Source organism: Erinaceus europaeus, chromosome 7 (assembly GCF_950295315.1).
Source record: "Erinaceus europaeus chromosome 7, mEriEur2.1, whole genome shotgun sequence".
NCBI lineage: Eukaryota > Metazoa > Chordata > Mammalia > Eulipotyphla > Erinaceidae > Erinaceus > Erinaceus europaeus.
In genome coordinates this window covers 77552251-77566331 of record NC_080168.1, presented here as the reverse complement: position 1 = coordinate 77566331, position 14081 = coordinate 77552251, and the positions used below count along the sequence as shown (strand labels likewise).

Below are 14081 nucleotides of genomic sequence, written 5' to 3'. Positions count from 1 at the left end.
TCTTTGGTGCAATATAGCAAACCCAGTCCAAGGTTTAATCTGTGTTTCCCCTCTCTGTTCTTGTTTCTTAAGTGCTGCCTACTAGTGAGGTCATCCCACATTTGTCCTTCTCTTCATGGCTTATCTTACTTAACATGGTTCTTCCCAGTGGTCCAAGATAAGGCAAAAGAAATCTCTGTATATGTCCATAGCAGCACAGTTTGCCCAAATTGGGAAACAACCCAAGTGTCCAACGACAGATATGTGGCTACGAAAGCTGTGGTATATATATGCGAGGGAATACTACTCAGCAATTTCAAAGCAAGAGGGATCATGTAGGAGAAGGGTAAAAGGAAGCAGCATGGGAGGGAGGGGATGGGTCACTGTGGAGTCTGCTGGCCCCATCCTGAGTCCAAGTTTCCAACCTGTTCTGTTGGTGGCATTGTGTGGGGGGGGAGCGCCACACCACCCTCCCACCCACAGGAGCACCCCAAAAGTTGTGCCCAGTGAGGCTGCCTAGTTACTTGCATTGAACACTAGGAGTTGCCTTGACCTTCTGGTAAATTTGGTCCGACCACTGTCCACTTGCCTGTCTCCAGCAGGACCTATCACAGCTTCAGCAGCCCCCAGCCTCACAGACTCCAATCCTGCAGACCCACCATTCACCCTGCCTACAAAGCTTTTCCCAATTTGTGGAGAAGATGCTCCCTCCCTTTCTTGCCCTGTGTTAATGTCACATCAAACCAGGGGTCAGGTGGTGGCACACCTTGTAAAATGCACATTACCATGAGTGAGGACCTGGGTTCAAGCCCTCAGTCCCCACCTGCAGTGGAGAAAACTTCATAACTGGTAAAGCAGTGATATAGGTTCCTTTCTTTCTTTCTTTCTTTCTTTCCCTCCAGGTTACTGCTGGGGCTCTGTGCCTGCACTACAAATCCACTGCTCCTGGAGGCCATTTATCTCCCCCATTTTGTTGCCCTTGTTGTTGTTATTGTTATAGTTGCCACTGATGTTGTTGTTGGACAGGGCAAAGAGAAATCGAGAGAGGAGGGGAGACAGAGAAAGGGAAAGAAAGACAGGCACCTGCAGACCTGCTTCACCGCTTATGAAGTGACATCCCTGCAGGTGGGGAGCCAGGGGCTCGAACCGGGATCCTTACACCGGTCCTTGTGCTTTGCGCCACATGTGCTTAACCTGCTGCACTACTGCCTGACCCCTCTATAGGTATCTTTCTTTCTCTCTCCTTATCTCTCTGTCTCCCCCTTGCTTCCCTCTCAATTTCTCTTTCTCTATCTAATAAATAATTAAAAAACAAAACCTGTCACATCACACAGGGCTCCCAGAGCACCCTGCACCCTGGGCTTCCCATCCCATCACAATGTCACCATAGCCACCATGAGCTGTGGGGGCAGGAACAGAGTCTTCCTGAGCAGGCATAGGCCCTTGCATGCTAGGTGAGATGTCCGTGTCTGTCACATGGTGGTGTCAGGTGTGAGCATGTCATCCCATACCCCCTCCCTGGGGGTCCCTACTCCACCAGCCTCATCAGAGCTTGCTGGGAGGACAGGCAGGGTAGGGTGTCGAGAGGACATGTGAGGCACTGACACAGCTGTGCACACCTGCCCCTGTGATGCTGGGGCTCAGGGCTCTGACGCTGGCCTGTGCTAGACCAGGTGTTGCCCTGTGGTGAGGACAAGCAAACCAGCACGGAAGCAGATAGGAGCTGAGGCCGATGGCCACCAAAGGCACATCTAAATGGAAATAATGAAAATATTACCTAAATGAAAATACTACCTCCATGCAATGATGCAAGACTTGCTGCGCTCTTTCCTCCCTTCCTTCTTTCCTTCCTTTCTCTTGTCCTTCCTTCCTCCCTTGCCGGGATAGCCTGAGGGTACTTCTTCCCGAGCTAGTGCTCTCTGGGTTGGAGAGAACTCAACTGGAGCTGATCTAGGCTGCTGTGTGGGAGAGGGATCAGGAACTCGTGCTGCAGCAACTTCCACAGGAGATACACTCTGGAATTCTCGGAACCGGAAAGCAATTTCCAAGTGTCTTTAATCAGAAGAGCAGCTGTTTTTATACTCTCCAAGTAGGGTGGAAACAGGATGTGATATAGAGAGGGTGGAGAGAAAAGTGACTGGTGAAAATCAGGGTGTGACAAAGAAGGGATCAGGGTGTGACAAGGAGGGGGTGGAGCAGGCGAGAATCCTATCACTGAACCACCAATGCCCTGGAATTTTAACAACAAATGGCACCCACGTGGACCTGACCTGCGCATCTCTCAGATAAGTAAAGACAATTTGGCTACCTATGCACGATGGCCTTCTCTTCTGCTTGTGAAGAGATCTCCGAAGGCCTCAGCTCTTTCTTCACGAGACTGTTTTGCTGTTTCTGGAACATTTATCTCTGGACCACTCTGTGGTTTCCACTCGCTCGGGCGAACTCAGAACAGCCAGCGGGAAGAGCCAGCAGGCGGGAGGCAAGGCACGGAGCTGCTGTTTCCACCTGGTCAAACAGCCAGCCAGCCGGCTGCGCCCAGACAACCCCGCGCACCGCGCCAGCAACCCCGCAGCCCGCAGGAGGCCTACGCCACCATGCAAGAGCCCGATGCCAGCACGCTAGAGCCCGATGCCAACATGCTGGAGCCCGATGCCAACATGCTGGAGCCTGAGGCCAACATGCTGGAGCCCGAGGCCAACATGCAAGAGCCCGAGGCCAGCCAATCTTTACTGTCATAGTTGGGTGACCCCTTTCTAAAACAGGGATGGTCCATAAAACCTCAGGCTCCGAATTCGAGCTGTTCTCTTGCTCCAGCCGGTTATTTCTATGCTGGAAGTTCCCACATACCGTGGGTTCCTCCTTCTGCTCACCCTCTGTTATTGTTACTTGGCGTGGTGGGTATAGCGACAGATTGGGTCCCAAGCTGGGCTTCTGTTTGTGGAAGAAGGGCACAGCACCAAGCGGGCGACCTGCTTCCTTCCCTCTTGGGGGCGGGGCTAAGGGAAGCCCCATACCTAGTTTAAATCCCTGTTTACATTTGGCAGAGGCATGCCGTTCCTATGGAACCTTGACCAACAATCTCTCCTCCAGTGAAATCCTTTCTGGCATCTGGGACAAGGCATTCGTGGTCTCTGATTCCCTGTCTGGAGGCGGGGTTGCCCTGACTGGAGGTGGGGTCGCCCTGACTGGAGGCAGGGTCGCGTTCTATTTTCTGGACATTGGTTACACCAATGCCCTTGGCGACCGCACTGAAAACAAGCCCCTTTTTGCTTATGTAAGGTAGCTGCATAGGCCTGTAACATAGGTCCTTGAAAAGAGCTTGATATGAGATCCTGTGTAGCTATAATCCAAGTATCTGGGTGTTCGTTTTTAAGAGTGATACAGGCCTGTCGAAAATGCGGAAGCATTCCATCCCAGACTATGGATCGCAGGAGGAGAAAACGAGCATCAGGATTATAAATCTTCCTTTCCAAACTCGACTGGACCCTGGCAATGAATTTAGCGAGGGATTCATCAGGTTCTTGTTGCAGGGAGAGAATGGGGGCTGAGGCTGCTCCCATGGGTGGTGTTAATCGCTCCCATGCTTTTAATGCACACAGGCGTACTTGATAAAATACCCCGCTGGAAACTTGGCTTCCGCCTGTTGAATCCCTGTTTCTAATTGGCCTGTTCCAAACAATGCATCAAAATTACCCTCTGGCTGATTTTGAATATTTTTCCGCGATTGTTGTAAACATTCGTCGCGAAAGAATGCCTCCCATTGCAGGAAGAGGGGGCCTGGGAGCGTAGCACGAGTCACATCTCTCCAATCTTGGGGGGTATTAAGGTTCTGAAGCAGGCCTTGTAAAATGGACCTGGTCCATGGGGCATGAACACCATCATCTTTGATAGCCTGGCGTAGTTCCTTCAGGTCTGTGGCAGAATATGGATACCAGGCCTGAGGTTTTTGTCTATTGGGGGCAACATTGACCGGAAATGTGTGGACTTGCTTTGATAAGTGTGTAGCGGTAGTAGGAGTCACCGAAGTGGAAGCTTCTGGACAAGTGGCCGAAGAAGTGGTTTTGGAGGCTACAGGAGAATTCGGACATGCGTCTATCAAAACAGGGGTGGGTGAAGAAGCAGCCATGGAGGCAGCAGGAGGTTCCAGACACGTGTCTGCCAAAATGGGGGTGGCCGAAGAAGTGGCTGTGGAGTCCAAAGGAGAATTCGGACACGTGTCTGCCAAAATAGGGGCCTCAGGGCAAGATGCCAAAATAGGGGCCTCAGGGCAAGATGCAGAGGAATTAGGGTGGGTCAAGATCACAACAGGCCTTTGCTTCTTCTTGTTTTTAAGGTGCTGGTTAAGTTCTATGATTACTTCCTTTATCTCTTGGACCTCAGCCTCTAGGTCCTTAAGCCTTTTGAGAGGTTGCCCTATATATCCCTTAAAAGCTGCTATGATGATCAACAGGATATAAGGTGAAGCCCCGAGAAAAATGTCCCAGATATATAAAAATTGTATACTGGAAAAAGAATGCAGGATTTGGAAAAGATTTTCCATGGTGGAGAGATCTCAGGAAAACAATAAGAAAGAAAAAAAATCACAGTGCCTTAACACAATATTGCAGATACCCAAAAGGTGTGTACTTATCTAAGATGTCTTCTTGAAAATCTGCTGCTTACGTGTCCCTGTTCCGGGCGCCAGATGCCGGGATAGCCTGAGGGTACTTCTTCCCGAGCTAGTGCTCTCTGGGTTGGAGAGAACTCAACTGGAGCTGATCTAGGCTGCTGTGTGGGAGAGGGATCAGGAACTCGTGCTGCAGCAACTTCCACAGGAGATACACTCTGGAATTCTCGGAACCGGAAAGCAATTTCCAAGTGTCTTTAATCAGAAGAGCAGCTGTTTTTATACTCTCCAAGTAGGGTGGAAACAGGATGTGATATAGAGAGGGTGGAGAGAAAAGTGACTGGTGAAAATCAGGGTGTGACAAAGAAGGGATCAGGGTGTGACAAGGAGGGGGTGGAGCAGGCGAGAATCCTATCACTGAACCACCAATGCCCTGGAGTGCTTTATGTAAAAGTGATTTATGTAAATAGACCAAAGCTTTGGATCAGTAAATCCCTATATAGGCATATGGTTAAGCAGAAGCCAGGGGGAGGTGGCAACTACCCAACACTCCCTCCCTTCCTCCCTTTCTCGCTTTCTTCCTTTTTTTTTTCCCCACCAAGATTATCACCAGGACTCAGCTCCACCATTTCTGGTGACCATTTCCCCCCTTTTTCTTTCTTTCTTTCTTTCTTTTTCTTTCTTTCTTTGTTTCTTCCTTCCTTCCTTCCTTCCTTCCTTCCTTTCTTTCATAGGACAGAGAGAACTTGAGAGGGCAGTGGAGATAGAAGAGAGAGAAAGAGAGACATCTGCAGCACTGCTTCACCAACTGTGAAGCTTCTCCCTGCAGGTGAGGACCAAGGGCTTGAACCCTGGTCCCTGCACATTGTAACATGTGCACTCAACCAAGTGTGCCACTACCTGGGCTGGTTTTGGGGTTTGTTTTTTATAGGACAGAGAGAGATTGGAGATGGGAGAGGAGATAGAGAAAGAGAACTTTTTCTCTTCAACATAGGGTGAAAGCCACGCAGAGAGAGATAAGGAGAGACAGTTACAACTATCCAATATTCATGAGCCCCCCACCTGCCTGCAGGTGGTGAGGGGAAGCTTGAATCCAAGTGCTTGCACACAGTAATAGAGTGCTCTACTGGTTGAGCCACTAGCCAGTCCTCTTGCTGTTCTCATGAAAGCAGTCCAGCAAGTGTTATTTCCTTTGGTTCCTTAGTAATGCTGAGATAAATACCTTGCTGATGGGGAGACCAACTAAATCAAGGCTGCTGGACAGTGAGTAGACAGTGAAACAAAAAGCAGGGTATGGAGGGCTAGGTGATTGCACACTGGATTAAGCACAAGTAGTGTGAAGTGCAAGGACCAGCATCAGGATCCTGGTTCGAGCCCCCGGCTCCCCACCTGCAGGGGGGGGTCACTTCACAAATGGTGAAGCAGGTCTGCAGGTGTCTATCTTTCTCTCCCCGTCTCTGTCTTCCCCTCCTGTCTCCATTTCTCTCTGTCCTATCCAACAACAGCAGCAGCAATAACAACAGTAACAGCAATAACAACAGTGGAAAAAAGATGGCCACCAGGAGCAGTGGATTCGTGTTGCAGGCACCGTATGCTGGGACCAGGAAGTGGTACATCTATTAGAAAACCAATGTTACAGTGCTTGAGGACAGAGGTTCAAGCCCCCAGTCCCCACTTACATAGTCAGAAGAGCCAGAAAATATGAAGCATTTGTACTGTAGGTGTTTCTTTTTCTCCTTCTTTATTTTACCTCTTTCTGTCTCTACCCAATAAATGAACAAAATAAAAGATTTTTTAAAGCAATGGGCAGGGGAGATACCATAATGTTTATGCAAAAAGACTTTCATACCTGAGGCTCCAAAGCCCCAGATTCAATCCCCTGCAGCACCATTAAGCAGAGCTGAGCAGTGCTCTGGTAAAAACAGTGTGCTGATATACAGCCTCTGACCATCCCAGTCTATAATCCATGTCACCTTTAATAACTCCAGACTCCACTCCTAGCTGTACCTGGTATATACTGTGTGACCTTGCACAAACAACTCCACCTCCCTGTGTGCCATCAACAAGATTAAGATTATATGTTTCTCTCACAGCGGCTGTAAGGACTAAATGAGAATGAGAGAGGGGATTCCAGACCAAGGCGAGGATTTCTTGAGTGAGGCAGAAGAGGGTGGATTCTTTCCAGCCTGAAGGTGCTTGAAGGGCCTGAGGTGGGGAATGGAGGGTGGGGGTCCCTGGCACTTGAGTGATGGAATGGATGAGCACTGGGATTCTTCTACATTCCCAGGAAGGGGGGGGGCCACCCTGAGGCCCCACTGACTGAATGTCACATGCCTACCTTGGAAGTATGTCAGACCTGACACGTTCAATGTTCTTACATGGCACCATTCTTCTTCTTCTAGCGTTTCCCTTCTTCCGTAGCCAGTCAACAGCAAAGCTGTCAGGAGCTGCTTGTTGCTGGCTTTGAAAGTGACTGGGATCCATGTGGATTCAGTCGGCTAGGAAGGATCGTCAGTTTCCCCAATGAATGGGTACTCACGGGATGCACCACGAGAAGGTCGATCCAATGCAACATGGCACCATAAAACCCAAGGTCTCAGCATGTGCTTGACTGCCAAGGAAGCTCTCTGATCATTTAAGATCCTTTTTAGAGTGGGAGAGAGTGACTGAAAAGCACCGATCCACCACCCAAGGAGTTCTCCCTGCTGTTCCCACATGGTACAGCATTGAACCCAGAGCCTCACACATGGGAGGTGGGTGTTCTACCATTGAGACTCCTCTCTGGTCCAGATCAAATTACTAAGATGATTGCTCTTGTTACTATTACTATTATTATTACCACCAGGGCCTTGCAACAGCACCACTCCACTCCTCCCAATGGACCCACCTTTGCAATCGCAGGTAGAAAGATAGATAGATAGATAGATAGATAGATAGGCAGACAGACAGACAGACAGATGAGAGATAACATATGGACCTGACTTTGGTGCCAGGGGCTCAAACTGAGGCCCTCAAATATGGTAAAGTATGCACTCTATTGGGTGAGTCAACCTCTTAAATATATATTTTTAATCAGGGAATTGTTTCCTTTTATTTAATTTTTGAAACATTAAGTAGGATAGTGATGGGAAAATTGCCACCTTTCCAGAGTACTTAGGCAGTAGATGCTAGGTCCCAGTTAGCTGCCATGCCCACAGTGTCGGAACTAAGTCAGACTCAGCACCAACAAGATCCCAGGGCACACCCTGTCCCTTCCCAGCTGAAGACACTGTCCCTGGGGTATGTGCAGACTAGGTGACAGGTAGGCCAAGTCCCTGTGAGACAGTACAGAAACTGTCAGCTAGCGCATGGTGTGTGCACATGTGTGTCTCCCAAAAAGGGGGTGCAGGCAGGTCATCTGCCAGTCACAGTCAGGCAGAAGGGACACTACCGAGGGTAGCCAGCCACTAGCGGGCCCAGTTTAGGATTGTGCAGGCTAGTAAAAGAGAAGAACTCAGGCCTGGGGGGGGGGGGGGGGGGGGTTTCCTATGTTCTGTGTCTAAAAGTGTAAAAATGTTTTTTTGTTTGCTTGTTTGTTCTTAGAGACAGAGAGGCAAAGGTAGATAGAGAGTGTGGGAGACCACAGTATCACAGTTTCCAATGCAGTGTTTCTTGCCACACACTGCTTGGTTCACTCTGCTCTGGGTTGCACCTGGGGGGGGTGCCTGTGAGGCCTAGCCACAGCAGGCACAGGGGGAAAAGCACTACCACCCAATCAGAAGGTGTCACCAAGGTGCCTGGTGCTTTAAGAGCATTTGTGGAGATACGCCATGAGGGGTTAAAGGTCAGGGGTGACTTAGAGTGATGTGGCTGCCTCATGGTGAACCCCACTGGAAAGACAAATAAGCATTAACTGAAATTTTGTTCTAAAAATAAGAATATACTAAGGGAGGAGGAATCTACTGACCTCTACTGCTTGCATAAAAATATCAACAATAAAAAAAAATATCAACAATATCTAAAAAGCAAAAAAAAAAAATTGATTTTTTTGTTCTTTATGACTAATGACCACCCTAATGCATGCAGCTTGAGGGCAAAATTGCCTATTTGTGTGAGTATCTTATTAGAGAATAAGAAAAGCATAAATATTACATTTTCCTGGGCTGACTTTTTAGCATCTCAACCACCAAGACATCAACTCTGCATCTCCTTTTCATTTGTGTGTGTTTTATTTTTTATGTCAATTAGACTTGGAGAAAAAAAAAAAAACCTCTTCTTACAGGAAGAATCTTTTTTAAAGAGCTTCTATTTTTAATTGGAATGACACGGAGAAAAAGCACAGTGTTCTAAAATCTAAATTTGGCAAAATATTCAAAAAGAGTTGACTTCATCTCAAAAAAAAAAAAAAAAAGCTTCCACACAGATGTTAACACCTGTAGACAAGAGTATGGAGAAATGGTTAATGGGAATACAAAAGGGTACCTCCCCTTTAGAAAACAGTCCTGCAGTTTTCATTCTTTAAAGGAACCACAATTGCAGGGCTGGAAAATAGCTCACCTAATACAGAGCAGGCATCATCATGGGCAAGGCCATGAAACTCTGGGATCAAGCCCTGGCACCACATGGGAGCACCACGGATGGCACAGGGGAGGTTCTGTGCATGGTAGATCAGTGCTATGGTGTCTGTCCTATCTCTCTGTCTCGCCCTCTCAAAAAAGAATAGGATGGGGTAGGGTAGGGTAGGGTAGGGTAGAATTAGGAAAGGAGAGGGTAAAGTACAACTGAATATAATTGAATAAGATAAAATTAGAGTAGAGTCAGATAGTAGATACTTGGGCCTGGGGGGGGTTTCCTATGATCTGAGTCTAGAAATGTGAAAATGGGTAGGGCTGAGTGGACTAGAATTGGACAGAATAAGAGGACAGAGAAAAATTGGATAGGATAGGAGTAGTATAGAAGTAGAACAGAAGTCAGGTGGTAGTGCAGTGGGTTAAGTGCACATGGCACAAAGCGCAAGGATCGGCATAAGGATCCTGGTTCCAGCCCCCGGCTCCCCACCTGCAAGGGAGTTGCTTCACAAGCAGTGAAGCAGGTCTGCAGGTGTCTCTCTTTCTCTCCCCCTCTGTCTTCCCATCCTCTCTCCATTTCTCTCTGTCCTATCCAACAACAATGACATCAATAACAACAATAATAACTACAACAACAATAAAAAACAAGGGCAACAAAAAGAAAATAAATAAATAAAATATTTTTTAAATAAGTTTTTTTAAAAATTAGAGTAGAATAGGGTAAGGTACAGTAGGGTATTGGGCCAGGGAGGTCACTCAGTGGGCTGCAAAGGCCGTTTAGTAAGAGAAATTGTTTTCTCCCCCTGTACTGGCCAACCTGCTCCTAGCACTTGGGGCCAATCGGGGTCCTTCCACCTCACACCCACCGCCCTCTGACACTCTTCTCTCTCTCCCACAGTATGTGCCCAGCCGACAAAGCGCTCCTGAGCCGGGAGGCTTCCCCACTGCCCATCTCACCCCCCACCACCACCGCCTCCATCGCTCCCACGCCCACCCCCACACCCGCGCCACCCACCTCTACCCCCAGGAGGGGCTGCATGCCGCCAGGGTAACACCCTGCCTGTGCCCACTGTTCTCCTGCCCATGGGAGGGCCACCTGGAGGTGGTGGCACCACACCTGAGGCAGACACACCGTGTGGACATCCTGCAGGGCACGGAGATGGTCTTCCTGGCAGCTGACACGCACCTGCCCGCCCCGGCAGACTGGACGCTGCTGCACTCCTGCCTGGGTCACCACTTCCTGCTGCTGTTGCGCAAGCAGGAGCGCCTGGCCGGCCACCCCCAGTTCTTCGCCACCATGCTGCTGCTAGGGACCCCCACGCAGGCCGATGGCTTCACCTACCGCCTGGAGCTCAGCAGGAACCAGCGGCGGCTCAAGTGGGAGGCCACTCCGCGCTCGGTGCTAGAAGGTGCGGATGCGGTGCTGGCGGGTGGGGACTGCCTGGTACTCAGCACCTCGCTGGCCCAGCTCTTCTCTGACAACGGCAGCCTGGCCATCGGCATTGCCATCACTGCTGCCGACATCTGCCAGGCCTCTGTGGCCCAGACCTGAAGTTGAGGGGTGTGCATACGCCTGGCCACCACCTGCTGGGGTGCTGGGCTGTGGATTCTGCTGGGCTGTGGGTTCTGCTGGGCTGTGGGTTCTGCTGGCCTCTCCTTCCCGCCTCTTGTCCCTTCTTGTCTCAACATCTCAGGAGTTCTGTGCTTTCCTGGTGTTATTTCATAGAATGTTCTTGACCGGGTCACAGTGGTTCTGCACCCCTACCCAGAAACCCCTTATTGCTGCTTCCCAGAGGAGCCACTGAGCCCACAAAACCAATGGCTGGAGATGGAAGGGACAGATAGGGGCCAAACAGTGGTCCCACAGGGCTGGGAACACAGCAGGCTGGGGAAGAGGCCCAGCAACCCCAAGAGCTGGTTCAGAATAAGCAGATACAGGCTGACACCTTCCAGGCCACAGGCCAGAGCTAGCAACCAGAGGTGGGAAGAAGGCATGGGGTGCTGTGGGCAGTGCTCCGGGACACCCTAGATTTGGGCGTGGGCACAGCCCTCTGCCCTTCTGACTCTCGGCCTGCACCACATCTTCTTGCCCTGGGGCCCTCATCCAGGGTGCCTTCTGGAGAAGGCCCTGCTGTCCATCCCTACAGGGACAGGACTGACATGAAGGGCAGCCAACAACTGTGGCTGGGACCAGAATGGCAGCCTGGTTCTCAAAGGCCTCCCTTGTTTGAGTTCGTGGTTTATCCCCACTGCCTTCCTCAATGGACTAAACAAACAAGAGATTTCAAGGCATCAGAAGGTCCCCTCAGATCACACAGCAAGCAGATGGAATGATGCCTAGATCCCATTCAGTCACTCAAACCAGCAACTTGTGTTTGTTTGGCTTTTGCCTCCAAGGTTATCGCTGGGGCTCTGTGCCTGCAGGAGGAATCTACCACCCCCAGAGACCATGTTCCCATCCCCATCTTTTTTCTTTCCTTTTATTTCATAGGACAGAGATAAATTGAGACGGCATAAATAGAGTAGAGATAAAGAGATACCTGCAGCACTGCCTCACCTCTCGTGAAGCTTCCCCCTGCAGTTGGGAGACTGGGGGGTTTGAATGTGGGCCCTTGCCCATGGTAACACATACACTCAACTAGGTGTGCGACCATGTAGTATTTCTAACAAAAGACTGACCCCAAACAGTCAACAACATACCCACTTCATCAGTGAGCTTTAGAGTGAGAGACAGAGGGAGAGACATGGGCTGGGTGGTGGCGCACCTGGTTGAGCGCACACGTTACGGAGGGAGAGACAAAAATAAGAGACACCACAACACTGCTCCTGAAACTTCCCCATTGCATCGTGCTCCCATGTGGTGGTTGGGGACTTGAACCCAGGTCTTCACATATAGTAAAATGTACACTCCACTAGGTGAGCTGTCTCCCACTCCCTGTGGTGAGATTACTTTTTTTTTAATATTTATTTTCCCTTTTTGTTGCCCTTGTTGTTGTTTTTTTGTTGTAGTTATTATTGTTGTTATTGATGTCATCATTGTTGGATAGGACAGAGAGAACTGAAGAGAGGAGGGGAAGACAGAGGGGGGAGAGAAAGATAGACACCCACAGACCTGCTTCACCGCTTGTGAAGCAACTCCCCTGCAGGTGGGAAGCTGGGGGCTCGAACCAGGATTCTTATGCTGGTCCTTGCACTTTGTGCCACGTGTGCTAAACCCACTGCACTACCGCCAAACTCCTGAGATTACTTTTTAAGGCGGTGTGAGGGCTATTTCTGCCCCCTAAGGCTGAGCCTACATGAACAGTCAAATCTGCAAAGGATGCCAGGCCATTAAACCAGATTGTCTCTTAACAGCTCCTGTGTGACTGAATGCGAGCCTGGGGTACATTCAGTCTCTACCTACAGCTATTGTGCGTTTTAGGAATGGGCCCAATAGGGCTAGACAGAGAACTCACTTAGATAGTTCACTGCATTGCCATGTGCAAGACACAGGTTTGGGCCTGCCCAAATCCCCTACTGCATTGAAGGAAGTTTTGGTGCTGTGGTCTCTCTCTCTCTCTTTCTCTCTTTAAAAAAAGAAATAAAGGTAGAAAGAAGAATGAGAGAAGAGAGAGGAGAATGGATCAGGTTAATAAGTTACATTTCTCCTGTCTGTCAGCTATTGAAGGTTTATGATGTGAGCCAGTGATCTAATTGCTTTGAATGCATTGTCTCACTTAGTCCCCACAAACCTGTTTGAGCAGATGGTATTACTACAGGCACGAGAACCTTGAGCTGAGTGAGGTAAAATACTTGCTGAGGGTCACCTGGCTGCGAAATAGCAACACTAGGTCTGGAGTCTGGCCCAGAAGCTCCAGAGTACAGGCTTCTGATCAAGACCATCTAGGTCCTTTCGATCAACTCATGGACCTAAGCTAAGAAGGACCTCATCATAAAAGCTGGAATTACACAGTGACCTTGGTGTTTCAGAAGTCCAGGTGTCCTTTTTTTTTTCTCCTTCCCCACCCAGGGCAGAGTGGGCTGCCTTGTATATGGGACATTCACTGTTTTTTTTTTTTTTTTTGCTATTATTGTTTGTTCATGTTTATTGCCAGGGTTATTTCCAGGGCTTTGTGCCTGCAACAAATCCACCACTTATAGCAGTCATTTTAAGTCTTCCTTTTTTCCTTTCTTTGTTTTGATAGGACAGAGAGAAATTGAGAGGGAAAAGGGAGATAGGGAAGTAGACACCTGCAGCACTGCTTCACCACCTGTGAAGCTTCCCCCCATGGGGTGGGGACCAGGGGCTTGTGCACCACTGCCTGAACTCCTGGTCATTCCCTTGTTTTAGTGATTCTGTAATGAACTTTCATATACAGCTACAATAAAAAAAACTAAGACTTACATTTACAATTGTAAGTGTGTTAAAAACAAAGGTAGCAAACAGCTGAAACTCACTAATTATTTCACTACTTAGAAAAATTTCTCCACCCCTGTGATTATTTACAGTGCCCATGTCCCCATGATGGAAACACATCACAGTGCCCCTCCCAAAGCCATGTGCAACGGCCTCACCACAATAGTCTGAAGATGAGGCAGCAACAACTAGCAAGGGAGGGGAGAACATCCTGGCTTGTGGCATGTCCCCCTTTCTATGGTGTAAATGCTGGCTCATCTTCAGATTAGTGCAAACAGCAGTGTGGGTTGAAGGGCCTTTAGAAGGGGAAGCAACATCTTGGTGACCACACTGACAGGAACACAAATAACAGCCACACAAGCCAAAGAGCAAATTACCAGGGAAAAATAGACCATTCCAGAGGAGAGATTCAGAAGCTTCTAAGCTGCTTCCAGGATGCCCCTTGCACTGCTCCAGACCCTCCTCTATAGCCCTAATGAAGTCCCTTCTGGCATTTGGATAGACAGATCATAGTGTCACAAAACCAGGCTGCTGGCTCCTGAGAAAGTGGACC

The 14081-nt window shown here is 49.1% G+C and overlaps 1 protein-coding gene across 1 annotated transcript in view; it reads left to right on the top strand.

The window, feature by feature from the left end:
- Nucleotides 1-13705, top strand: part of SIAH3 (siah E3 ubiquitin protein ligase family member 3) — a 58225-nt gene extending 44520 nt beyond the window's left edge. Inside the window, exon 2 of the mRNA XM_007521230.3 lies at nt 10031-13705. Coding sequence (XP_007521292.1) covers nt 10031-10684 — 654 coding nt within the window. The 3' untranslated portion in view covers nt 10685-13705. The remainder of the gene's footprint in view (nt 1-10030) is intronic.
- The last annotated feature ends 376 nt before the right edge of the window (nt 13706-14081 follow it).